The sequence below is a fragment of the Tyto alba genome, unplaced genomic scaffold (genome assembly GCF_018691265.1).
Source record: "Tyto alba isolate M040663 unplaced genomic scaffold, T.alba_DEE_v4.0 Super-Scaffold_6, whole genome shotgun sequence".
NCBI lineage: Eukaryota > Metazoa > Chordata > Aves > Strigiformes > Tytonidae > Tyto > Tyto alba.
The window spans coordinates 533,979-561,834 of record NW_024881327.1 but is presented as its reverse complement, the minus strand read 5'-3'; the positions used below and the strand labels follow the sequence as shown (position 1 = coordinate 561,834).

The 27,856-nt window shown below is 35.7% G+C and overlaps 1 protein-coding gene across 1 annotated transcript; it reads right to left on the bottom strand.

Annotated features, from left to right (window-relative positions):
* Nucleotides 1-353: 353 nt before the first annotated feature.
* Nucleotides 354-27,856, bottom strand: HPGD (15-hydroxyprostaglandin dehydrogenase). Its single transcript, XM_042808090.1, has 7 exons — nucleotides 27,688-27,856; nucleotides 27,345-27,468; nucleotides 23,170-23,276; nucleotides 12,627-12,723; nucleotides 4,402-4,478; nucleotides 2,270-2,433; nucleotides 354-1,169 (listed from the first exon to the last, which is right to left on the bottom strand). Exons 1-7 carry the CDS (start codon nucleotides 27,778-27,780, stop codon nucleotides 1,031-1,033), a joined length of 801 nt encoding a protein of 266 aa, XP_042664024.1. The 5' UTR covers nucleotides 27,781-27,856; the 3' UTR covers nucleotides 354-1,030.

Here is a 27,856-nt window from a genome sequence, read left to right as displayed (position 1 = left end):
AGTCACCACTCCTAAGGAGGGTAAATATTAACTTTTCCCAGCTTTGAGGAGTTAAGTCTTCCTATGCTATACGTCTAAGTAGTTTACCATGTTAAAATTAATTTTTGTCAGACGTGCAACCCATGGAGTACCAAGGTTTGTTTCATACATGTAGCCGAGGATTGACCTGGATTCAGAAGGTCTAGTGGAGCTCAGGAGGTAAGAAGCTCATTTTTTGTTTTCATTGTCACTATATTACATGCTCCATCTAACAGTATGCATTGTGATACCAAAATGGACATGTATAAAACATGAAAAAAACAAATTATTCAGGATTTAATTGAAGTTTTAATCAATCAAGGCAAGAAATTAGATTTAAAGGTTTAAAAAATGAGATTTAATAAGCAGACATTTCAGTCAATGCCAAAGTATTCATCCTTGTATGTACAGAGAGAGAAAATTCATATATATATATAATCTATAAAAGAGAACAAAAATATTCTGAACTGTTTTATAAATAGCTAAAATCCAAGAAGATAAAAATCTATACTTTCTTGTATGATATGCAACGTATTCGGTTACATATATAAATGAGAAAAAGTAAAAGCTTAACTCCTTATTGGTACATTTGTGTTCTAGATTCCTGAACTGAATTCCTGGTCTGAAGAATTCAAGATGTAAATAAGTAGATCCTTACGACAGTGAAAAGAATTATACAAAGCAAGTCAGGTCCACCAAAATATGCTTGGAGTATGTAGATGAGAACTATCCAAAGGAAAAAACTGGCCCCTATTACTACATAATCAGAAATCTTCAGAGCACTGTGTTTATTCTACTGAAAAAATACTAATATTAGTGTTTCTAGAATCAAAATAGGATGGTAACATCTTCCCACACCAGATTTACTTGTCCATCTCTTTGTTATTAGGATGTGAATGTTTGAACACTGTCACTGCTCTGGATAAACACTAATATTTTTTCACAAAAATTACTCTCTTTAAAATTTTTTATATTTAAGAAAAGCCAAAAATAATTAGCATAAATCAATGATTTATCTCTTTGATGATGTAAAAGGTGATTGGTTGTATTGCTGAAAATGAATCCCTTGGGATGCTGTAATCTTCATAACTTCTCCGTTTAGAGTATCGTCTTCAATTATTGTTATCAGTCCCTCAGCAATTATTGACGGGCTGAAAAAAAAAAATTGTTATTTCAGAATCATGATACATAGAACATGTGAAAAGGACAAATAAAGAAACTCAATTTAAATATAAATACTCTGAAAATTAACCAAACTGGTATTTGAACAAATTTATTTACAAGAAAATCAGAGGTGATATGAGTGTTTCAGGAAAGAAATTCAATCTCCTCAATCAGGACATACAGTGTAAAGCAGCAACTTTACAAATTATCATTTGTTAACTCTAGATATTGCTAAATCCCTGTGGACATCCAGGAGCCACTGGGTTTCCTATCAGAGTTTTCTCTGTCAGGACAATGAACAGAAGTAATCCTTACACAATCCTCTGCAGCTCTTTGGAGTTAATTTATCCTGTTTCTGTAGCAGGATTGACACACAAATCAGTGTAAGGAGAATTTTGTTACATGCGCTTTGCTGTGGTCAACAGGTGCAATAAATTTTGCATATGAAAAAGTGTGGGTGAAACAACACTGTCATACAGTTTCCTTGTGCAGAAGTATCTAAGCAGCTGATTTTTACAATACCAAGAAAGTATTAAAAAAATATCACTTTATGCTTGTCTTGTTCTCACACTCTTTCTTATCTGTCTGCTTTTGACCTTTGTTGGCAATATCATAGTGGGCTAGGTAACTCATTGATCTGATCCACCATCATTGCTACTGTGCTCTTACGAACTTAGTCCAGTTTTTGTCAGTTCTTGGTCTGATTTCTACCTTGGTTCACTTGCAAATTTTGTGGAAGTTCAATACAAATAATATGCCCTGTATCTCACAGCAAGTTTGATTAAACAGACATATGGAAGAACACGAAGGGCTATTCAAAAATAACCCACCATCTTTAACTTGGAAATTTGATTTGCACTTTGCTGGGAAATGGGAATGTATAAAGGGAAATATCACTATGTGGGTGATACTCTTAAAATAGCCTTAGGCATCTGCCATTTGTTCCTTGTGTATAGGAACTTGTATATGATAGACTTTTATCTGAGGCAGCATTTTCCTTTTATTTTAATTTTGCTGAAAGTGCTATTGTGTGTGCTTGTTCTTCATTAATAAAGGGTAAAAAACCACTGTATCTGACATGACTTACTCCATCACACCATAGAACTGCATCATATTTTTGATCTCATCCTTATATGAATAAAATTGTCCCATATTCTCTTCTTTATCTATTGACTGAAGAATTGGTGTGTTGACAAATCCTGGACAAATTGTGTTGAGTCTCACACCGTAGTTTTCCATATTAGCTGCTAACTGGAAAAGAGAAAAATTTAGCCATTCATCATCAACATTTTAAAACAGTATTGTGTAAGTAAATTTTCAAAGAATTAGATTTACCACTAAATATTTCTCAGCTTTACCTAGTAAGCAAATTTGTTTACTACTGATTGTTTCATTTCATCAAATAAGTTTGAAGCACATTTTCTCTAAGTAACCAGACTAAATTACTAGAAAATAAAAAATACTGTTTTGCTGAGAGGACAATTCAAGAAATCAACATTCTTCTTCCCATGCAGTTTTTTTTTTTTTTCTAATATTTTTGTTATTAGTGCTCTTGGCATGTCATTAACAGTATTTTAGGGTGATGATATAACTCTCATAAACAAAACTAAGTAAAAAAAATTCTCCCAAATGAATGCTTCCAATCTTATAAGAACTTTCTTATTAAAAGAAAACTATCTGAAATCAAATCAAAGTTTAAGTCTAATGTACTGACCTCTGTCACATCAACAGAAATAGGATTTGATTTCTACCCCTAGAATGGTAATGCTAAACCTTTCCAGGTGCTCTGTTGTCCCTGCCAAGGGACAAATCTGTCACTGAGCATCTCCACAGATGTGAGATGCTCTTCCCTGTGAGCTCCAGGAAAGAGGCAGGAGTTTTTCAGGAAGCAGTTCAGCTGATGAAAGCAAGCAGCACAAATTGTTCTGGGAACGGTAGGACTCTTCATTTCTGGTGCTACCAACGCATGTGTGTAGCAAAGAAGTCTGATCAGCAGCCAGATATATGTTGAATTCTGGATGAACTTTCTTAATGATGGCACAGAACTTATGAACTATACATGATATATCCTAGAGTAACCATAACTGTTCAACACTGAGTTCTATTTATTTTAATATTTAACAGGAATCCTTTCTGGTATTATGTAAATCACATGTCACTTTCATTATACGGTAGCCTGTCCTTCTGGTCTGGAGAAGAAAAGAACCTGAAGCCCTTAGTATTTTGTATCATACTTGCCCAATGATAGGCTATACTGTTTTTCCTGATAAATACAGTGATTCATTATATTTATTATTCTTTTTCTCCTCATCATTCTCATATTCCATAGAGACAGCATTTGCTCTAGTTTTCTAGCAGACCCTTTATTTTTGAACTTTGATGGTAAAGTTTATATTATCATGAGAAAACAAAAATGGAAAATCAGGTGTCAGGTTCAAGCTGTGGCTGATATGTTATATGCAACACTTATCCATACTAATCTGTTCAGTTTAATCTAAAAAAGAAGTTAAAGCTCAGGGTGTAAAATATAGATAAATTATCCAAATTATAATTTCAGGTGCTTTATTCTGGAAATTATATTGTAAATCTTAAATGAGTAGACTATATTTAAGCTTAGCCTATGGAAGTGTAACCATATTTGCTTCCTCCAAGCTATTTTGTCATACTGCTTGTTAAATTTAACTAGAAAGTTTTGGAGTTAGAGGCTAAGACTTACTATATGGTCATAAAACATCTAACATGTCCCATCCTGAATGCATTTTCAGCATATTAAGAGTTGGTAAGAATTAATAATGGTAAATATTTTTGTGTTCATGTCCACTTTTGTACACTTTAGTGCCTATTTATTATTTAACAAGTCAACAACCTGCCTTAGAAATAAGGAAACCAAAATGTTAAATGATTGGGATGGAGTTACAAAAAATATTTTTAAAGCTTGGATAAGAATTTGACTTTTGGGCTCCTCACACTGTCCTTAAATTACTTTGCAGTATCTTTCTTCCATGCTCCCAAAACCTCAAATTGTCCATTATCAGACACATGCTTTACTTATTCCATCTTTGGATTCCTTTTGTGAAAGAAGGGTAACCTCCACTGCTTCAGCCACTTTGTTTGCTTTAAGAAAATTAGTTCCAGTTGTGTGACAGTACAGAGGGAACATGAGAAACTTAGCATGTTCCCATGGAGCTGCTGATACTATTTTCAAAAACACATACTTACTGCTATTGACCGTGTGAATCCAATTACACCATGCTTTGTAGCACAGTACACAGGTTGGAATGCAGCAGGCATGAGTCCTTTAAAATAAAAAGGTAGCTGAATAAAGATGTTGGATAATCCTGTTTGTGATTACCTTAAACACACATATAGGTTAAGTGATGGATGTATAGAGATATAACAAAATAGATTAGTAAACATTTGCTAATTATATTTTGTAATCTGAAGTAGACTGGGAAAATATATGAGATGGATAAAAACATGAGGAGGCAAAAGAAGAGTAATAAAAAAGTAGAACTTCTAAGAGGAAAACTATCTATGACGTATGACTTATAGAGGACAGGATCTGGAAGAAAACATCCAAGGATGAGATTTTTGAGCCTTCTTCTATGAATCTGTAAAGTATTTAAAGTACGTAAAGTATTTTAGATAAGCTTTGATTGCTGGCACCCTAGCTGCTGATATGTAAACTGGACACCTGCAATCATTTACAGTGATTTCATGGAGGAAGTGTGAGAAAGGTAAGGGAAATAGCAAAGTCCTTTTTGACTACTGTAACTGATTTAATATTATCTTTGTAATGTATTAAAACATAAATACAATGTTTAACTTAAATCCCTTGCTTATGCTGTTTCTGTGGAATAGTAACAAAACTCAGCCTCAGATAAAACTTTTCCCCTAGCCCTAATGTGAGAGATAAGAATGTGTGATGTACAGCTGACTGAAGTGAAGTCAGCCAGTACATCTGCTCATGCAATGTTGTTACTGCTTATTTATTTGACGATGTGGTTAGTACTATAACTTGTATATTAGTTTTTGATCAAAGGAGCAACTATCAACAAAGTAATTCATACCTGATGCACCATCTGAGACACTGCAAAAATTATTTTACTTTCAATACTACTATGGTAATATTTCATAGGTGATAGGGTTTTTTTAAAGAGCTTTAAATGAAATAGAGGAAGCCATTTTTCAATAAGCAAATGAAAAAAGCACTAAGAACTGAACACAGGATCTCAGTACAGAAAGAGTATAGAGATAAGTGAGTAAACATTGAATGGTATGATAAGATGAAGACCTCAGATAGTGAGCAGAAAGAAATGAAAGCAGAGGTGTGGATAGGGAAGTTTTTTGAAATATTTCCTAGATTGAATTAGACTGGCTGAAAAGTATTTCATGGTATGGTACATCCTACAGTGGGCCTTGTTCTGGAATGAAAAGCCAGGATGAAGATTTATAGAAGGGAACAGGAAAAAGAGGTAACAATCCTGGGTAATACGATTACTATCTTCTGTAAGGAAAAGGAGAAGCAAAATAAAAAATGACTGCTACCACTGTGGGCATTTATGGTGGGATTAGGAGAGCATAAAGTCACTATTTATAGCAGAGAAAGAAGAGAGAACAGAGGTTTTAGAGGAAAATTAAGAACTTAATTCTAATAAGACTGAGTTTGATGTCAAAAAGCCAGTCAAGAAGATATGACAGAGCATGAGTGTATATACAGTTCTACCCACTGTGCCAACAATTTCCATTATACAACAACAACTGAACAGGACCACATGGATGCTGTAGTTCCAACTGAAAGCTAGGGTCTTGTGAATAGCAAACCATAGCCCATCCTAAAGTTAGAGGATAAAATTTGTATGTGTTCCTCAATGTGGTATTGTAAAACTGGATACTGATTTTAATGTGTTAAGGTTTTATTCTAATGGAAATCATCCCAATTAGTATCTCAGATATGTTTTTTCACTCTTCATATTTCATATCTTTAAGTGATATAATCAAGAAAGGGTGTGACCTCTCTCAGTGGAGACGAAGAATACATCACCTAGCTTTATGTATGGATTTGCCTGAAAAATTATATGTGCCAGAGACTTGCACAGGGTCTTTGGTCTGGAATCCATTGTGTTTGAAGAAAAAAACTTTCTAAAATGGCATAAAGCTCGAATTACAATCCTGACACTGTTAAGGTTTTACCTTGGTTTAAATGCTATTTATTATGTTATTATTGGTGATCTGGTGAGAGCAACACTGTTATTAGCAGTGTTCAGTGGTGGGAAATGAAGAACGTAACCTTGTGGCTGGTTGTTCTCTTAAACTTGTATTTATCTTCTTAGCTTGGATTAATGTGTTATGCTTCTGATTGAGAACTTGTTTTATGAAAAGTGGTTTTTGTCTTGTCTCCTCTGGGTTGTGATCACAGCACAGGCTTAATATTCCTCTGGTGACTTTTGGTGATCATCACCATTCTTCAAATAATCGTAAACTTTGGAATATTAATACATTAGAAATATTATTATTATTTTTTTTTTAACTCCTGAGTAGTTTTACATGTTTTAAAGAAAAAAAAGAAAACAAAACCAAAATGCAAACAATCCCAGTGAGGCTGCAGCTAACAGACATACAGAAGACAAAATCTACTGGGAAACAGAGAGGATAAATTTTATTTTATTTTTTAAACTTAGTAAGACAAATTACTTATTACTTGAGAGGGAAGAGAAACAAAGTCAAGAAATAAACAAAGGAAGGGCACAGCTCACAATAATGAAGTGCAATAAGGTTCAAAGACTTATTTAAATATCAAAAGACAGCAGGAATAATTAGGACAGAGGGGAGGAACAAATAACTCTTTTTTTGAATCAAAGCATTAAACCCAGTTCTTTTCTAACTAAAATTATTTTTGCTGAAGTGGAGAACTGAGAACAAATCAATTGACTCCCTTTCAGGTAAAGCAGCAACAATGAAGACTAATCCTAACATCCCTCACCCAGACCAATGACAATCCTGTCTTCACTTTTGTTCCTCATTTCAGTACTAAGAACCACCGTGTGGGATTTCCAGCTATGAGCCACTGCCCTGTCCCAGGAAGAGCTGAACCTCTGTCTGTCAGCGGTGTGTCCTAGGGACTCCACTAGCAAGTATTTTGGGATGAGCTGCTGGGTGACACTGAGCCTGCTCTGCCAGAATATTTATACAACCAGTGAGCAAAGATGTGTTCATAGCATATTAGTTAGGGCATTCATTTGTTAGAAAATCTGGATTGTATTGTTGCTCCCATGAATATTTAATTATCTGATACAAAGTGATATCACAGTGAAGCAGACTGGAGAACATTATGCACAAAATAATGGTGGGAGGAAGAGGCAGGTGTTCAAATGGATGGTGTTGGGGCAATATAGTCCTGGAAAGTGATACACGTGGCTCTCAATCTCTCTTTGAAAAGGGAAGCACCTATGCCTAGATTTTCCTCACTCTGGAGGTTGCTACATCACTGAACTGTTGCATGAAAGGGGACAGGGAACTTCCTTCTCCCCTCAAATGATCTTCATTAAAAACTAGTTGGTGAATTGCAAATGATTTCATGATGACTGAATATGCTCTTTGTTTTACTAAAACCAATTCAAGCAGACCAGCAGGAATCCTGTGCACCAGTGTTAACTGTGCTCTATTTTATTTTTCTCATTTCCTGACAGGCTGACAGAGACAGCCCTTGCCCTTGGTTGTACTCCAGTCCCCTTATTGTAGTGTCAAGACCACTCTACCGTTTGAGACATGGTGTCAGGCGTCTCACTATAAGTGCTTATTTGTCACGGTCAATAGTTTCAATATACATATCTTGATAAATTGGTATTGGAGATGGAGGATTGTATCAACAAGCTTGAATTGTATCAGAAAGCTCTGTTGAAACTGGTATTTCCTTTCAGTCCACTGAAGAGCTTTGATGAATACAGAATTAAGCATTTTTCCCCAAGTATGCTTTCCCACTGAACATATTGCCCTCAGAGATCTGAACAAGTCTTTCTTTCTTTGAATCAAGATTTATTAGCTTTTAGATCACCTTTCTGTCCCCTATTTGATCCATGGGTGCACTGTTATGCAGCTTGAGACAAATGTAATTTCTGTTTGATACTTTAAGCTTTATTAATTCTTGAAAGAGGGTACTTCATGTTTGGATGAGTGTGGCACAGAGAACAAAGAGCCATAGTCTGTTTTCTAACATGGCTGTTGATCTCATGGGTGCTTTGGGTTCATCAGAAAGCACTGCTTCTGAACTATGATTATGCAGTGATTAAGCATCTCTATTTCCAGTTATACTTTAGACAAATATATTCACTGTTAAAACATTTAAATATACCATTAAAATATTAAAATTTTCTCTCACTAATGTGATAATCACAATATTGTGTGTCATCCCAAAATTCTAAATATTTCACTGTTTATCAGAGAGATATATGAAAATGCTGAAAGGTAAGTTTTGGAAAACTGATGGAACCTATTTAAAAGTAAATGAAAATTATGCTTCCCTATGTGCTGGAAAGTATTGCAAAAGCAATTTGTTTTCCTTGCTGTATTAGGTTTCTTTTATAAAATACACTTATCAAAGTCTATTGCAAAACATAGAATACTTATAAATAAATAACATCACAAGATTTAGCCATATTTATTTAAATTAAATGTCTTTCCAAACCACATTACAGAAATCGCCTTTGTTGCCCTTAGGCTAAAGGCTGAATAAACACTATGGAATATGCTTACAATGCTCTTTGAAGGCCAAAGCCTCTTTTTAAGAAGCGGATATATGTAACTAGAGAAATGAGCTAGGGACATGATGGTCCTACGGGGTGATGACAGGGTTGATTCAAGAGTTTTATATAATACCCTATTCTTAAGAATAGGGAGAGGTACAAGACCGCCTTCATTATGTCAGTTATACCGCTGTGATCTGTATCAAAACAAAGGAGGCACAGAAATCCTAGCAAAAATTCTAAGCTGTGTCATTTCTAGGAAAATTTTTAACAGTGAACTGCAGTATCAAGGGAATAGTTTCTAAATTTTCTGACCTCATTCCTGTGGATACTGCTCAGCATGCTCCTTTTTACAAAGGGTAGGGACCAGAATCTCTTTCATGATGTTGAAATGAAGGCCCCAGTTGTGCAGCTGTTTACATCCTTTCTCCCCTGTATCACTGTGATAAAGTCTTGCCATTGACTCAATGATGTCAATCATATCCTTAGCTTTGTTCTTGTAATATATATAGGATCAGATCCTATAGAAGCCTTTTTGCTGTGAAGGCTACTTTAAGTACTTATTTTGGCTGAAGTTTTCTATAGGAGGAGGAGAAAGTGGCTGCTTGTGGAGCCTGAGTGCTTGAAGTTGAGTGCGATCAAACTGCTGATATTGTAGTACAACAGAGAGGTATCCAGATACAGTACACATAGAACAACCTCTCATAAAAAGCTAGCATGATCCAATGCTAAATATTTTACTAGTTTTTAAGCCCTCTATGAATACCTTGATTTCTATTTTTTTTTAATCTACTAGAATCCAGACAGATACAAATTCAGTTTTAAAGAATACCTTCTTGAAAGTATGAAGGCTATAAAAACAAAAGTGCACGCACACACATGAATTCCCTTTCCCGCTTTACTTAATGAAAGTGTATAGGTATCAGCCAACAAAATGTAAGAGACAATGTTAAATTTAATCATGCAAATGATCTCAGGAGTTAAATGTAGTTTTGTATGCTTTTTTCTGTTGCTTATATCTATTCTGTTAAACAAAATTAAAATTAATGTATGTAGTTTCCCACAGAATAAATTTTAGGCCATTTTACTCTTTAAATTTGAAATTAAGTCTTTTATAATGCAAAAACCTGCAGTCTTTGACATTATCTTTTATGAGGGCAAGTTGGCAGTAAAACACATTTCCCATTATCTCAGTTGTTTAGTGGCATTATTCCTCTTGATATGAATGCACAAATCCCATAAAATTAAGAAAGTTTTATAGCTTGGAGATGCAGTGGGTTAGTAGTTGGGAGTTTGCTGCATGTGCTCACATATTTCTTTCCTTCTCTTACTTAGTCCTGTCTTGTGGAGACACTAAAGAAAGGAAGATTCAATACTGAAAAGACAGGGTGGGTGCTCTGGCTTTCATCCAGCTGAATGAACACTTTAAACATTTACTTCATAGGGAGCATTTAAATAGTTCCATGGGTGTTTGGAAATTTAAAACAGTAAGGCTTTATTCTGTCCCTAGTTCATGTAATTGACAAAATTCCCATGGTGAAGGACTGGAAACTAATCAGTGTGTAAAACAAATATTATTGAATGTTATATAAGCACTAAATATAACTCTTCTCACTGCTCAGCAAGACACAAGACTATTTGCTGTCTGCAAAGCATATCTGATAAAATCTTACAGAGCACTTGGACAGGGGTGTATCAAAACCACTCAGAAGTTTAATGATCAACAGAAACTAGCTCTGAGAAAACACAAGAGAATGTTATATGAGCCAATGGCAGTTTGCCTTTTATATATGGAATAAACTGCAGGACTTGGACCTTCAGACTGGAAAGGAGAATTAGAGTTACAAAATACAAATAATAATAAATAAATAAATGATAAAACTTTGGGTATGTCAGTTTTTGTAATGGGCTTTTCCTTATGACCTTGGGAACAATTGCTAAATACAAGCCATGTAAAAGCAAACAAAACAGAGAACACTTTGATTTTGACAGATATTATGGCATAATGTTAATGATAAGAAAGTAAACAAATAAATGCAAATTTTAATCAAATATTAAACAGCACTTTTAGGCTCTTAAATTGAGAACAGCCAAGCTGTTAGGTCATAAAATCATTTTGTATTCATTTGAGACTAGTTAGAAAAGGATTCAAACCACTTGCTACCTCTGCCCTTTCTTAAGCACTGCATGCTGTGAAAATGTTTAATCTTTTACTTGTGTTCATGAACTCTTGTCCTGCAATAGCAATTTCCTTTGGGTTAATTTGGTCCCAATACAATGTCCATTTGAGCAAACGGAGATAAACTTACTGACATCAGCGGGCAATGTGTTAGGCAGTATTGCAAGAGCTGACTTACAGGTACATGGAGACTTTTAATAAAGAACTCCTCACCAGTATGGGATATGTGCATGTATTAAGTCAGATCCTCAAGATCCACATGCATTATATCAACAGGGTGAACTGGACTTCCCATCACAAGAGCCAAGGTTTACAGAAGAATTTAATAGTACTCAGAACTTTCACACCTATCCACAATGAGGAACTATGGCTACTGCCATCTTACTAGTTTTTCATTCTTAAAACACTTAGAAATACCCTGGAATAAAATTACTATCATTTGGTATTCTGCATGGATATGAAAGAAAGCACTGACAACCCAAATGTAGTATGTAGTATGTGTATTATTTTTCCCAGACAGTATGACAGTAGCAAGAGAGAACAAACTCACCAAACAAACAAGAGAGAATGCAAATACTTCCCCACAAATTTTCTGAGAAGAGTGTCAGGTAACATTATTTACCATTTCTCCTTCAGTTGTGCTTTTTTGCTGTAAGCTCAGCCACTGCAACATTGAGTGTACCTACAGGAAAAGGTGCAGAATTGTGCCTCACAACTGAGCAGCAATACCTCTGACTTACAAGCCATATAATTCTGTTTTTATGCCATTAAATTGAAATAGAGCTATAGCATAGATAAGTAGTGAGCAGACAATGTGCTTGCTTAAGCTCAATGAAACATGAGCATTAATTTTATGGCTTCTCAAGCAGAGGTAGATCATATCTGAGAGGACTTGGAATATAGAGTTGGTGTGTGACAATCTTCATTAATAAAGTAGATACAGTCTAAACTTAAATATTCCTACAGCTGTGCTCCTATGGAGTTGAATGTAGGACCTGATACTGCTTCCTCGCTTTCTGTGACAAAAGATGATCTTCTTTTCCATATTTGATGCCCAATAAATACTCTATAATATAACAAATAATCAGATTTAAAGTAAACCTAAATTCAGACTAGGTCTATAAATTAGACTTTGGTTTTTACACACAGTGTGGTGTATGTAACATTTTCATTCAGCAGTGTTATTGAATAGTGTTGAATAAGCCTAATGAATTGAGGCTAGTTAGGTCTTCTTCAATGTGTGGCAGTATTGAAACCTATTTACTTCATGCTCGAGATTATTAAATATGAGACGGATAGGTTAGGAAAATTACTGATTTTTTCATTGAACTGAGTTTAAAAAACCAAATGAAAGTAATGGTCCTGTGATATTACTCCTGTTCCTGTGTTGAAAACCAGATCAAAGTGGGAATAAACAGGAAAGAGCCATAAGAAAGAAGAAAAAGTATGACTGATCAGTCCAATCCATTAATTTTAGAAGCAAACCAGTGAGTAGAAAGTGTTTATGCACAAAATATTCTCACCTGCCAAGGATGAGATATTAATGATTACTCCTCCATCGCCTCCATTTCCTTTTCTCATGTATTCTAGGCCAAGGTAAGTTCCTCTAATCACAGATGTCTGATAGAGGGGAGAAAAAGGTTAATTGTATTCAAAATATATTTTTTTTATGCCCCTAAAATATGAAACTTGCTTTTGTTGTGGTTTCTAGAACCTGTATTGCTTTACAAACTATTTTATTTACACTTTGAAGATTAGAAACACAGAAGACATTCCACAGGAATGCAGCTCAATAACTTCAGAAGCACAATGGCAATGGATAGAAATAATAGCAGCTAAATTATTTTTCTTATTAAGATATCAATAAACAAACTAAAATGTTACAATGTGAAATAATAGCTGTGAAGGAAATGAAATAAAGAATAAGTAAATAATTTATAGATGAAACACATACTTTAAGGATATGTGGTGGATGAACTGATCCAAATCCCAAATGTACAGACTGAATCTGAAAATAACACTAATGCTTACAACTCCATTTGGCTCAAGGCATGAGAAATTCACACTTTTTAGGATTAATTTATGTGATATATTTCTGGTCCCAGGATATTAAAAATTTGTACTCTTTTCTGACTGAAGTTACTGGAGTTTTACCATTCCTCTCAAGTGTAAGATAGCCCAAACAAACAAATACAGATAAGGTAAAAAAGCACTAAGAAATATGAAATGTTGCTAGCATAATAGTAGCATGTGATTTTTTTTTTATTTGTTTTTTTAAAGAAGGAAATTTGATGAAGAAAATTTTACTGAGACCTGTATAATCTTTATTCCTTAACATCTGTTATTGATACCTACCAAAGTCAGATATTCTGCTGGGATTCCTCTCACCAAACTTCAGACATTTAAATTGAGATGCCTAAAGATACACCAAGCCTGGGGTTATCAGCCCCCTGAAGGAATCAAGACAGAGAGTCTCTGATAGAGAGTAAGTCGCTTTATATTTTAACAAGTTATAATAGAAAGGCAGCAGACACTGCTCCTAGTGGAAGGTACTAACTTCAGTAAAATGTTGCAATATTACTGCATCAGTGATGAATTTCACAATTATTTACTGATTTTTTTTTAGATCTACCCATAATCAGTTCACATCTGGTCTACAATTTTTACTTAAAATGAACAAATGCCTAACTCTGCATATGCCCAAATCCTAATGAATAGTGACTTGTTGTCTTGGAAAGAAAAAGCATTTAAAATCAGAACATTACATATTTTTCTACCATGATCTAAATACCCAAACCAAAACTGGAATAATTTTAAGATGGGTATTACATTTCATTTTTATTAGCTGATATTTTTAGACATACATGTTATAAAACATAAAGTAAAATTTCTAATTCAATTTCAGTTATCCTTCATGCTTGTTGGTTTTAACAGGAATCAGATTTGGAAGACTGCATTTCCTGCTTTATTAACATTGCTTGTTCATTTTCCAAGTAATATGAAGTCAAGTTGCCCATTGACAGAGATAAAAGAACTTGAAATGTCATTACCAAGTTTGCTTTGGAATTTTGATAATGAATCAGCTCTTTTCATTTTCTACAGTTGCAGTACTTTATGTGATATTTTCTACCATTAATAGATTTTCAATGTGCCTATTTCCTGGAAAAGTGTAAAAAATCACAAAATATGAGTATTTCAAAAATCTGAAATAACATTTTACATTTTTCTTTAAAAAAATTCCCATAAACCCCTTCTTCTGTTTCTCTCCTAGACAGTTTTGTTTCAGGTAACATGCTTTTAAAAATGTTTTGATTAATATCAAAAGAATGTTATTAATTAAATGTTTTAACAGAAGCTTTCTAAAGAACTATCTTCAGTGGCTTGAAAAATATCAAACTAAATCTGATTTTTCTTGTATGTCCTGGAAAAAAGCAGAGCCCTTATAAGTGTAATCTAGTGTTGTTTAATGTTGATTGTCACATGTAAGTTCTAAAGTATTTATTGAAAAACAAGTTCATTAATGCCTGGTAGTGTTGCTGTAAATTATACTTATTCTGAACATAAATTAATTGGCAGCTCAACTGAAATTAGACTTGGATTTAAGGGTAGGTGGTGTTTTTTAATATATGCAGATGATAGGCTGTACACAAGACATTTTAAGAAGGAAGGGGTTAATGTTATCTATGGAGAGCAGGTGCAGGCCCTATCAAGCCCTGGAGCTGTGGCTCAGCCTGCTGAACAGAAAAAGAGAATTAAATGTAGGATGATTAGAGGAAATAAATCAGCTTGGAGAAGGAAGTACCTTGGGGCTCCTTAAGGATTTTTCTGTTCCTCCAGCCTTCTCATTTAAAGCGATAATAGAGTTAGATGAGACCTCAGCCAAACCACAATTACAAGACAAGGAAAAAGCGGGTAGCTTGACTCTCCTATCAAAATCACTGTACTGCTCGTTTTGCTCTCTAGACTCCATTAACTTAACATTTCTTCAAGTGGTTGGGGAAGCCTTCTCCTTTTATGTAGGTATTGTGACAGGCTGTCTTCAGAATAAACGCAGACTTTCATTTGGATAGTGCCCTTACACCTGCTGTTATCCTTGCAAAAACCTTCTCATCAAGTGTGGTTGATCTCAGGTGACATGGCTATTTCTGATGTTCGGGCTGGTAACATAATTATTCTGGAGATAAACTCCGAACCAAATGTACAGGGTGAGAAGAACCTAGCTGTCTGCACACTCTGCAGATGGCATTTCAGATGAAAGGCATTGTGTGAAAGATCTCCCATTCTCTTGTCAGAATTCCCCTCTCCCTGGGAGAGAAAGTCCTCTCAATAGTTCTTCAAGGAAGAACAGCAGTGGCTGAATTTACTGGAGTACAAAAGTCATACAATGTTTGCTTAGAAGTCTTAGTGCCACTTTCCAGTTGAGCCTGTTCATCCAGCTGAGTTGATAAAGTGAACCTGGGTCTTGTATCTGGGCACCAAACTCTCAAATGGGAAAGAGGTTTTCCAAAGGACCATAGTCTTTGGACTATTGTTTTCCAAAGAACAATAGCATATTGGGGTTTTTTTGCTATGAAACTATTTTTGCAAGTGCACTAATTGCAGCCTCAGGCCTCCTCTCATATAAAATGTGACTTTAGATTCCTATTTGTTGTCCGAATACTTAGTCTGAATTCTAGAAGAAAACTCATCAGCTATTATTTAACTATACCATGTAACACACAATAGAAGGTAAGACAGGCAAAGAATGCTGTATTTCGTGCCACTCAGTTTCCTGGGTTTGGGATATGATGAAAAATGCCTGTAATTTGCCTTTCAATAAACTGAAAGAAACTAAAGGTGTCTTCAGACTGCGTAGTTCTCCATGTATACTTTTAAGAATAATAATTTAATCTCATGCTTTTAACCAACAATAATTTATGGCTTGTCTATTACAAATAGAAATTATGGGAAAGTTAAATTTAAAATTACCTAACTAAAAAAAAAATTGTCTGACTTGTTTTAAGATGAAAATATGCTAGGAGACTTAACTTTCTACAAGAAAGCATGTGGCATTTTAGAGTTGAAGTTCTTACAATTCCTTTTTATTACAATTGTATTTAGCTGCATGGGTGTTGTCCATAAACATGTCAAGAACAAAGAGTAGGAAAGGAGTCAAATTTGCAATTAAATGCAGCTAAAGTGAAAATTGGGACAGCTGACTTTCACTTAAATTTTTTGCTGCTGGCTACTGAAAACTGGTATCATTAAAATCAGAAAACAACTAAGCAGCTGTCCTCCTAGCTGTTGAAAAGCATGTGATACTGCTGGTTTTTTCTTACCAAAACAAGGTGTTTTACTGTAGCACATAATGAAGATGGACATCAAGGTGCACTACAGATCTGAGGGTCCTCCCAAGAGAGGCAATTTTACTCCTCAACTGCCAATAGGAAATTTAGGATTCTTTACGATTAGGTTATTATGGTGAGTGTGGGAATACTTCCTAGTATTAGCTTCCATAATTTACAGATTTAAATTAGAAGAGATCAGACATTCTGAAGCACCATACAGTAACAAACCCAAAACTTAGTATCTAACACAGCATGGTAAACTTCGCAAAATAATTGTGCAAATACTCAAAACATTTGCAGTTGCTTTTGGAAGTATCATATCAGTAATCGGTAACTTATTTAACAAATCATTAAATGTCAATTTAGGTATCAGTGTCAAAATCAGAAACAAAACTTACAAAATATATGACTCAACATGTCTATCTATCCCATGGCTGTAAAGTTTTAATTGCATTGTTCTAAAAGAAATCACATATTGAAACTCATTCAAGTAAGACTCCAAGTCTTCAATAGAGACCTAATGAATTTTTTTCTGGTGTTAGGAACCAATGTTAGCCAGTGTTGTACAATGTTCTTGTATTCCAACATTACATCTGTAAATCAATTTTCATACTTTGCATTTCATTTTAGCTTGTTCTATATTAAAAAAAAAAAAAAAAAAAAAAAAAAAAGTGTTCTTCAGTGATGGTGCCCAGAACATCATTAATTATCATCCTTTGCAAGTGACAGTTGCTTTGAAAATAATTTAGTACTCGGTGTTTTTTTCTAGTGTTTCAAGGCAGGTGTTCCAAGTGACATAGTTTCTTAATCGTATTTAGTAGTATTTCCCTTACCACGTCTTGTCTGATTCTTCTGTTTTATCCTTATGCATGCTAATACTTTATGCTGAGAAACTATATCTTCATTCCTTCAGTGCTGAAGATGACTACCCCATTTTTATCAAGGTGAAAAGGCAATATTAATCCCTTTGAGAGAACAAAATGGTAATCAGTAATCAGTCCTAGAATTTTATGTAGGTTTCTGAGCTAACCTAGTTGAAAGAGCCATTGACTTGTGGTTTCATAAAGCAGGTTAGCACAGAGCTGGAATCTGACCCAAGATCATTTGCCTTTCATACTGTGATGTTGTAAATTGATGGCTATCTATAAGGAAACATTTCAAAGTAATTTATGAACTGCGTAAAACAAACTTCAAAAGTCTTAAACTAAGTGCTGCTAGTGATATCCATGGAAAATTTTAACATTTTGCTGCTAGACAGGGAGGTGGGACTGATTTTGTTTTTAACGTAGATTTTCTAGGAAGCAGACAAGTTGTAGCAAACATGCAAGTCCCTTGGCATTCCTATGTATAAGTCAGTTTACTTGCTATATGAAATGAAATTGCAGGCTCTTGAGTTCGAATTTCCAGCTCAAACTATGGATAACAAGAAACCTAGGGAGGGAGAGGAAGAAAGGAGAAAGGTATGTGCAGTAAGATTTGTTCATTTGCTAGAAACTGGTAGCTTTTGTACAATGTGGGATTGAAACACTATTTTTTAGTTTTTTACTGTGCACTTTACTTTTTTTTTTCCCCATATGCATTCCTGAAGGACATAGGAATAATATTGCATTTTAAATAGCTGGGCTTAAGTGTTTCTTAGTTCAAAGAAATTTACTTTTCATTATACTTCAATATTGGTTACTGTAAACATACATTAAAACAGTAAGCTAACAAGTTCATTGACTTACTGTGCAATTAAGGTAAGTCTGTGTCCTTCCTTGTGTAATATGAGCAAGAAAAATAATTATACTTCCAGGCTGCTCCATGCACTTAGAGGATTGACCCTCATGCCATGTTTTCAAGGTAAGTGCTACTTCTCACTTTTTGGTGGCCACATCTCTCCCTAGGCACTTAGTCCTCTTTCTGACATAAAATTATGCTGAAGAATAAGCAACTAAGCCATTGAACAACAGAGTTAGTGTATTTCTGGTTGTCTTAGAATGCAAGCTTGGTAAACTAGTTACCTATGCCATTTTATCTTCTACAGATAACACCGTTCGTTTTGTTTAGTTTCTGTGTTGGTGGCATTAAGAAACAGTGCTTGCCTCTGTACTGTGGGACCTGGTGGTAACTCTCGGTGGCTGAAACTGTCTATGCATCCGGGTTACATTATTTTGGGATGAAAGTTCAGTCCTTGTCATTTCTCGTGGTACACTGGGAAAGGAGAGCAAGGTGCATGGACCAGATAAAGGTTGCAGCATACTCCCAAGGGATTCCTTTTATGGCTTGCAGAAAGGAACAGCCTTGTGATAATCGTGAAGTCTTTGTCCCCAAAATAATTAAAATGAATCACTACTGAAGTTTGTCTAGTTACCCTTCTGGTTCCTGACAGGACATTAATTGGGCTTTTGAGGAACAACTCCTTACTGATGAGCAAATAACTGATTTTGCAAGGTTTACTAGTTGCTGGTACCTTTATTTCATGATGAGCTATATTGAACAGAGCCACACATATATAGTGTTGCTTTCTCTTCTCTGTAATACCATTCTAAATATTTTGCAGGGACAACCCCTGAGTTAAGTAGACTTCATTTATTAAAAGGACTTTTCTAAATTCATAAAAACTTGTCACCTTTTTAAATTATGGAAATAAATTATGTAAACTAATGAAAAATGTAAAATCTTGGAATTGTTGGGTACTGCCACATTTTGCCTAGTAATGAAGGATGAGATTGTCATGTACCTGGACAAATTTTACATGTATATTTGAATTCTACTTCTCTCTGGGCAACGTTTAAATAATTGGATCCCATATGACTGCGGGTTTTTTTGCCATGCCAAAGCTATGGCCTGAAATGTAAAGTTTTGCCAGAATAAATTATTAACATGTGCAAAATCATCACATAAACAGGAGATAATTGTGATTTTGCTGTCAAATTCCATTTGGGGAATTGGTTTAAGTTTACCTACAAAATAATTAATTTATTGGCATAAGAAAACTATAAGATAATAAAAATATTGTAAAGTGCTTCTGTACTTTTGATTCAGGTAATATTTAAGATGTAAGCATATGTAATACCAGTACTGCTACATTTAACTGTATACTGCAGCCTATGTCAGTTTTCAGAAAACTCATATACCAGCATAAAAAAGGAACCTCCAAGTAAATTTGGGGATTGTCTTTGTATAAAAGGTGCTAAATGCATTTGTAAAGAGAAAAGATACTGTAATTATAGTAGCCACTATAATTACAGTGGTTCCAGAAAGCCTACATCATCAACAGAAGAGAAAATTAAGGAAGCTTCTTAGAACACCAAATTGTGTTTAACTAACATATATGTTCAAGGCTCATAAAACATGGGTGTTTTATTTTCTTTAGGGACTTGAACAGATAAAAGTCAGATTATAAAATTTCTGGATTCTTTAGGCCTAAGTTCTGATAAAGTTGAATGCAGCAAACACTGTTCTTGTCATGCTGAAAGACTGGAGGTAGGACTTTTGATAATAATGTATGTGCCATATGTCCTTGTGTTCTTCTGTGAATGGGTATGGGTGTGTGTGATGGACTGTTGCAATGACACTGGTAATATCTACTTAACATGAATTCCTGTATGGTTGATGAGAACTTTTTTTAATATACCATAACAACGAGAGTGTACATTTGTATGGGTATGAGTGGTTGAAGCTGTTATTGATCAAGCTGATATTGATCAAGTCAATATTATCAGCTTTGGAGTTCTGAGGTGAGGAATGGATGGCATTGCTGGAATACTTAACTAAAAAAGTTAATAGAAATATTAATAAAGCAATGAAAAGGTGGATGTTTAGCACAAAGTACAGTAAAATGGTGGAAAACACTGCAACAGAAATCTCTCATTAGCGTTTGATACTCTTTTTCCTCCTCCATCTTTATTAAGTTGTCTTTTCTCACTCTCAGGAAACTGTAATGGATATAAGTAGGAACTGTGGTTTTTTCCCTCTTTTTCCTTCTAAGTTAAGTCCCACTCTTTAAACCTGCTTCTTCTTTTCTGTTCCTCATGCTTTCTCAAGCCATGCTATCAGGGAACTTCCTTGCACTTGTCTAAAAACGTTCCTGACAACCAACTGGTTCTGTGAACTGTTTTAGCCATAAAGAACACACCCCATATGTGTTTGTTCTGATTTATCTTGCTCTGTACTGCTCTAATTTTGTACTTTGTACTTTAAACTGGGGCAGGGAATATTTGTTGTATCAATAGATAAATAATATCACTGAGATGAAGATTGACATGTAGAAGGTTTCCCCCCTTCCCCCCCCCTTTTAAAATAGAAAATATATGCAAAATGTGTATCAAAATGTGTGGCCATAGAAGTTATTCTTGTTTTTAGTGATAATACAAAGGATACTTAAAATGTCTTACACTAGGGAAAGAGAGACATTTTAAAATCATCTATTTAATACATATTTTGCTCCTTTCTCTACAAGAAGCAAAAAAAAGTTTTATGGAACCAACCAATATAACATATTAAATGCAGCAGCTGTTATTCTTACATCATTATAGTTAAAAAGCAAAAAATACAACGTTATATCTTGGCTTATGGAAATTACAGTAACTAGATAGAAATGCCCTATGGAAATAAGCTAGTTATTTGACTCAAGGTTAGACAGGGTAAGAATATTCAAATCAAAAGATAAATGAGGATATTTGGATCTTAGAGTGTCCTTGATTTAACCCACATGGCTGTAATTCTACTCTGCTTGATTATTTTAGATGTTCTTACTCCAGTCACCAGCATGTATTGATGAAATTTTTTACTTTCAACTATAAATAAGTCATTAAGACATTTATGGTGAATTTACCTATACAACAATGTATAAACTATATAATCTTCCTCCCCCCCCCCCCCCCCCCTTTTTTTTTAATGTTTAGGAGCAGTAGCTTGATAGTTAAGCATATAGATTTCTAAGACTTTGATTCCAGTTTCTCTGCTGCTTGAGATGTTTCAAACCCACCTGTGGTCTGCTTCAGCCCAATCACTGGTGGTAAGACAAACAGAATAAAAGGAGGAGGTTCTCAATGCCTACTGTTTGAAACCCTTGCATTGAAAAGTTTTTTGGACCTCACTCTTAGGTTAGGATATTTATCTGGACATTAAATACCTTCAAAATTTGCTGATCATAAATGCCTCAATTTTTTGAGCGAAATGTAAAGTTGAATCACAAACAAATGTATTCCCCACATGGACTTCAATTTTTCTGGTGATGACTAACACTCTGTGCTTGAAAATCTGACATGTGGGTGGATGCCTACAGTAACTTATATCCTGTGTTAAGCCAGGCACAAAAATAAAGAGAAATAAGTCATCTAGAACACTGGTAAAGCCTCTTTCAAATTCAAGTGATCTATGCTAAGGGATATTGATGTTGCATAGCACCAAGGATGTCACAATCCTGTTACTTCACAATACAAAGTTTCCTGACATTTGTCAGAATATTTTAGAAATGAAAGGGGGGAGGAAGAAATATGTGCAGTTAAATATTAAAGAAGTTGTACTGAAAAGTCAAAGGAAATTGAACAAACATATTCCTCTTAGTATGGAAATTTTACTCTGTAATCTCAGTCTAGTCCCTTCCAAGAATAAGTAAATTTGCCCTGGATAGATACAGAAGATCAAGAAAAAGTATTATTAAATCTAACTTTTTTTTTTTTTTCAAATACATATTTTCCCATTAATTTTTCTATAACTTGTCTCATATATAGCTTGTGTTACTTTCCCTGGGGTTTTTTTGTTAGTTTGTTTTCATGGAGGCATTAGGATTCAAAGACTCAGGTAACTTTGTCCTTAAAACTTTTGACAAAAGCAAACTTCTAATTTTCTTATCCTGAGCTTTCTTGTTGCATTGAAGAATTCCAAATGACTGATTGGAAAAAACTCCATGCTGCACTCTTCCAAGCTGCCTTTTGCTACTTTCTTTGAAGATCTAGTTTATAACACTTTGTCACATTTTGGTCACAGGGGTGGCTTGCTGAATCATCTTCGAGTTAGAACTTCACAGGTGGTAGAATACAAGCTGGTCAGAATTCTATTAACCTACAAAGTTGGTCTTTCCTGTGGAGCTTAGATCTCCTAGCAGTGTAGCCTAAATTAAAAAAATTTAAACTGAGAAACAGATATTGTGGTCTTACCTGATGAGATACCAGATAATATCAAAGAAATGGTAATAATCTGTTTGAAAATAAATTTCACACACTCATTGAATGTACTGGATTTTAGCAAGTAAGTGCGCTTAAGTGGTGCGCTTCTATCAGTGAGGGTGAAATGGCACATATTAAAAGCTCAGATTGTACGCTTGCTTCATTGCTGAAGAAAATGCAGAGCTCTTGGTTGAACAACTTTCTTGAAAAATCAGCTAATGGCAACTTATTCTCTAATGCAGGCCAGCTGAGTCTCACAAATAACTACAATATTCTAAAACATTCATATAAACAGATTGGCCTCCTGTAGATGCAGGTCTACTGCTTTGGGCACTAAATTGTTACAGATACCTGGGATTTCACTTGGTTTTATAGAAAGAATATTGTCTGGTGTTAGCCTGAGTACCTCTACAATTATTGGTTACTACATATGCAGTTACATGGTTATTGTTTCAATAGCTGTGCTTACCAATCCAATAATTAATGTTCCATCATATGGCGCAATCTGTACAAGCCAAGGGCTGTTAAGCGTACTTCAGCATTAGGTACTGAAGTATGAATGTGTGAAAGGAGATAATGCTTACCAAGTTAATTTGTATAGTGCTTTCCCAGTCCTTCTCATTGTTCACTCCAGCATTATTAACCACAATATCCAGCCTTCCAAAACGTTCAATTACTTTTTTGAAAGCACCTATGGTAAGATCCAAGGGTGAAATTTCTTAGTACTTACGGAAAGTAAGATATAAAAATGTAATGAATGCATACAAATTAACATTTTATTAGTCTACCAAAATTTCTTCACTGTTCTCTTAACCACTAATGAGTAATATGCAATTAAATTGTTTATCTAAACATTCATTAATATTAAATATATTGAAGAAAACTGAAAGGATTAAGATACCATAGTCACTTTTTCATTCAGTCTTATAATGCCTGATAACATGAGCTGATTCAAGTTCTTAGCACCCATACATTTTGTATTAGATAGGATGTTTGGCACCCTAATTATATAAATTAAACATCCATAGCTTGTTTTATAACAGTTTGATATAGCTAGTGAATTCAAGATTTGGTACCATCTATTCTAAATGAAAAATAAAAGCTTTGTGTGTTCACAATTTTGCTGGTGGAGTCTGAATCTAACCTAAGAATGCAATCCTTTTCCAGTGATGTAACTAATATGAATCTTTCAACTACAAATAATTCATGATAGTTCTTGTTTAAATTTATCCATTTATAAATAAATTGTTATACATCCTACTTGTCAGGTAACTTTAATAATGTGTTTCTCAAATTCAAAACTTCTTCCTTCTGTTGATGAAAATAGTGACCTTCGTCCAAAGAATTTCAAAATAAAGAACTGGGAAACTTCCACAATGACATTGTGTTCTCCCAGGTGACAGTGTTTAAACTAAAATATGAATAAAAGATGTGTATGGAAAAACATGATTATGTCATAGTGATGAGCACATGCATCTAGGCTGGCTCTGCTTTGACAGGATAGTTGGATGAGATGACCTCCAGATGTTCTTTCCAGACTAAGATTTTCCATGACTGCGGACATTATCTGACATGTATATATAGCTTGTTTGTTTTATCCACCAAATGTTGTTCCTCATCACTAAATATTTATTAGGTAAGACAAGACACACACACACACACACCCACACACACCCATATTGTTTCAAAAAATATCGTTTGGGGACTGACTAAAAATCCACATATACTGAAATTATGTTTGACAGGCCTTAATAAAAACACTTCACTAAAAGGTGATCCCAGAACCATCTTAATTCTCTGAATTTTAGTCTTTGGCTATTAGTGTCAATCAGGAGCATAGAAACAGCTTTGAGACCTCTACCCTTTTTGCAGCAGTTGCAGGGGTTTAAAAAGTTATCTTTTCCTGCACCAGGTGGTTGGTACTGTTACAGCCTTTTCTTTCCTTGAATGCTGTAGGTTCGTCATAGTCATCATCTTGTCATCAGAACAAGAGTTGGGCAGCTGATGGGAAAGGATTTCTTTGTCCAACTGCCTTTATTGTATAGATTGTTCTAATATTTTTAATCTGTATTAGAATATTTTAATATTACTAAAGCCTCTATTTTTGCTGTCTGCCTCTTTGGCTTTTGTTATGTTCGTTGTTAATTCATTTCTGGTTTCTCAACTCTTCAATCACTTATCTTTCCAATCCTGCATCAGGAAGGGCAAATGAAAACCACTGGCTTTATAAAAGGCAGAACTGATTATTTTCAATTTGTAAAATAATATGATTTGTGTCCTCAACCAGCTTCCAAATTTTGGAAACTGGCTCTCTGATTCCCTTGTAAGCCTTCTCTGAATCGTATCTTTCATCAACCTCATTCTCAATGGAATCTTTTGCCTTCAAAAACCACCATGGATAATAGTACTTGTGCCAATTATTTGTTAAATTTACAGAGTCTTGACTAATTGTAGTGTTATAGTTTACACATTGAGAAAAGAGCCAAATGATTTTCAGCTGTTTGCATATCTATGTTAAAATAAAAAATGATTACAAAATTTGGAATATTGCTGATAAAAGTTTACCTGCCTACAGTAATCCCCTCTATTACCTATCCACATAAAGTCGATAAAGTAGAATCTCATTATAAATTCTTAGTGAAGTTATCACCCACACATCAGTGTAAACTGACTTGTTCTTCCCTTTTAGAATTGTACAATAATTTTGTCTTTACATTGAGCACTAGTTAGTGCTTATGGAATCATAAAAATTTAAAGCAGATGATCATATGAAACACTGAATGAATTAAAATTAAAGAGGAGGATATATTTGAGAAGTGAGGTAAGAAAACCAGTGGAAATTAATAGAAACTCCAGTTATATGTGACCTTCCTAAATATTCATGGAAAGCAAAAGTAAAAGTTTGGTGGTTTTTCAAAAGTGGGTCAAGATAGAAGATTTTTGTGGGGACTGTGTGAAAGAGCCACCGGAGAAAAAAAACACAGGCAAGACTTGAATGTAGAGGAAGCAGCTGATTTCCTACCCATAAGCATTATGTACCTACAGATATGAGTTCTAGTACTGTGACTTGCTTCATACCGAAAGGGCTAAAGTTTAAATAAGAAGGAACTTCATTCATGCACATGACCTTTAACATAAAAGGCAAGTACAGAACTTGATGCATCCACTAAAAGCTTTAAACACCAGGAGTTAAATTAATCTAAGTTTATTAAGTGGCATCTTGCAATTACAAGTGAAAAAAAATAGGAAAATAAAGCAATAAAAAAACCCCCAATCAATAAAATCACTAAAAAATACCCCCAAAACCCCGAAGATTGTAAGACATGATTGCAAGTTTATGCTAAGAAACCTGCAGCAGGAATAATGCAGTGTCAGAGAGGCATAAGCAGCAGCCAGCTAATCTTGCTCTTGCTCCTGGTGAGAGCCCATTCTGATCCTACCCTGATTGCTCTTTTCCTGCTGACTTGGTTCCAAAACCTCCCTCACTGCCCTGTCCTGCTCCCTCCAGTTCCCAGTGCACATCCTGTTGGTCCTGCACTAGCCTGGCACTAGAGAAGAGGAATCACGGGCGCGAATCACGGGTGCGAAAGCACACTGAGGTAACACCCATGCTGCAGCACATGCTATTCCTACCCGTAGGATGCTTTTTCTTGCTCCTAGATTACTCCTCCCACGTGGAGAAGAAGTCAATAATCAACCTAGCTGATAAAAACTTTGTTTGCCAATTAGAGCAGATCTCAAATTTAAAGTCCAGCATCTTTCTTACACACAGACAATTTAAAACTTTGGAATTAGGCATAATCCAAATTAAATTAGCAGTGAACAATAGTGCTGAATTCTGGACTAGCTGCAACGTTTTGTGAAAGAGGAATGGATATGCTCTATCACTGCTGTTGAGAAAGTGGCCAGTGAAGCGCAGTGAACAAAAGCAGAACTAAAAATGTTCACATCTAGCCTGACACAAATTAATCTGGGGTAAAGGCGCTGATAAAAGTGATATCAAAGTCTGAATCTGAGTAACTACCTATGAGTGTATCACTTAATAATCAAACTTGGATGAAGTGATGTGCCCGTTATGAAATATTGTGAAGGGTACATCAACATTCTGTGATACTCTTAAGAACTCAGTAGGGAAGACAATTTCCTCACTAAGTGAAAACATAAGGGCAAATCATACATGAGGGAAGGTCCTTGCCATTCCCTGCATCTGAAAAATGTGTGTGAAATGTTATCAACTCACATTTAACACCATGATAAAGCACCGTGCCACCTTTTGCCAATTCTGCTTTCAGCTACAGCAACACACGTTGAAAAGTCAGTGTGCTGTATGGAAAGAGCAGTGCAACCTAGAGCAGAATTTATTACTCCTGTGACGAGGGAATGCAGCTTGGAGTCTGTACTGAAGCCTCATAAAAAACAAGTCCATGCTTTAAAGTTTATATATATTACTCATAAAATAACAATTATCTTCTGCAGAGGCTTTTATGCAAAAATATCCCACACAGCACTCAATGGAAATGATTTCTTTGGCTTTTCTTTACAATGTGCCAAGCAACACGGCGAAATACATGCATGCTGGTAGTAACATTTCACATCTGCAGGTTCAAAAACAAACCCTTTTTGAGTCACTGTCGGAAAGCGATCGGGAGTAGGCTGTCCTCCAGAAACCTTAATTGCAGACTTATTGGGGCAGCAGCCCGGGCCCTTTCAGGTTGCTGCATGTTAAGCCGGAGCACAGCGCTGACAGTTTCCCTCCTACCTCTCAGCTGCTCCTGGTCCGTAACGTCGCACTGGATGAAGACGGTCCGCTGCGCTTCGAACTGCTCGTCCAGGGCCGCCTTGCTCTCCTGCCCGGCCTCGGAGTTGCGGTCCAGCAGCGCTACCTGAGCGGGGAGGAAGGGAGGGAAGGAGGGGGAGAGGGAGAGGCTGAGCGCCGCCCGGTCAGACGGACAGACGGCCGGCTGCCCCGCCGAGCCGAGCCGAGCCGAGCCGAACCGAGCCGAGCCGAACCGAACGGAGCCGAGCCGAGCCGAGCCGAGCCGAGCCCCGGGGGCTGCCGCTCGCGGCTGCCGGCGGGAGGAGGGGCGGCTGTCGGGGCTCACCTTCGCGCCCTTGACCAGCAGCGCCTGGACGAACGCCCTGCCGATGCCCTGCGCCCCGCCGGTGACCAGGGCCACCTTGCCATTGACGTGCATGGTGACCGCGCTGCTGCTGCTGCTGCTGCTGCCGCCGCCGGCCCCGCGCCCGCCGAGCCGGAGCAACCTAGTGCGG

Excerpts from the sequence above, each read along its gene's own strand:
- HPGD (XM_042808090.1), bottom strand. The coding sequence starts at position 27,780 with ATGCACGTCAATGGCAAGGTGGCCCTGGTCACCGGCGGGGCGCAGGGC. Across the intron at positions 23,277-27,344 it reads GGACCAGGAGCAGCTGAGAG|GTGCTTTCAAAAAAGTAATT; the intron begins GTAGGAGGGAAA and ends ATCTTACCATAG. Across the intron at positions 4,479-12,626 it reads TAATATCTCATCCTTGGCAG|GACTCATGCCTGCTGCATTC; the intron begins GTGAGAATATTT and ends TTTATTTTAAAG.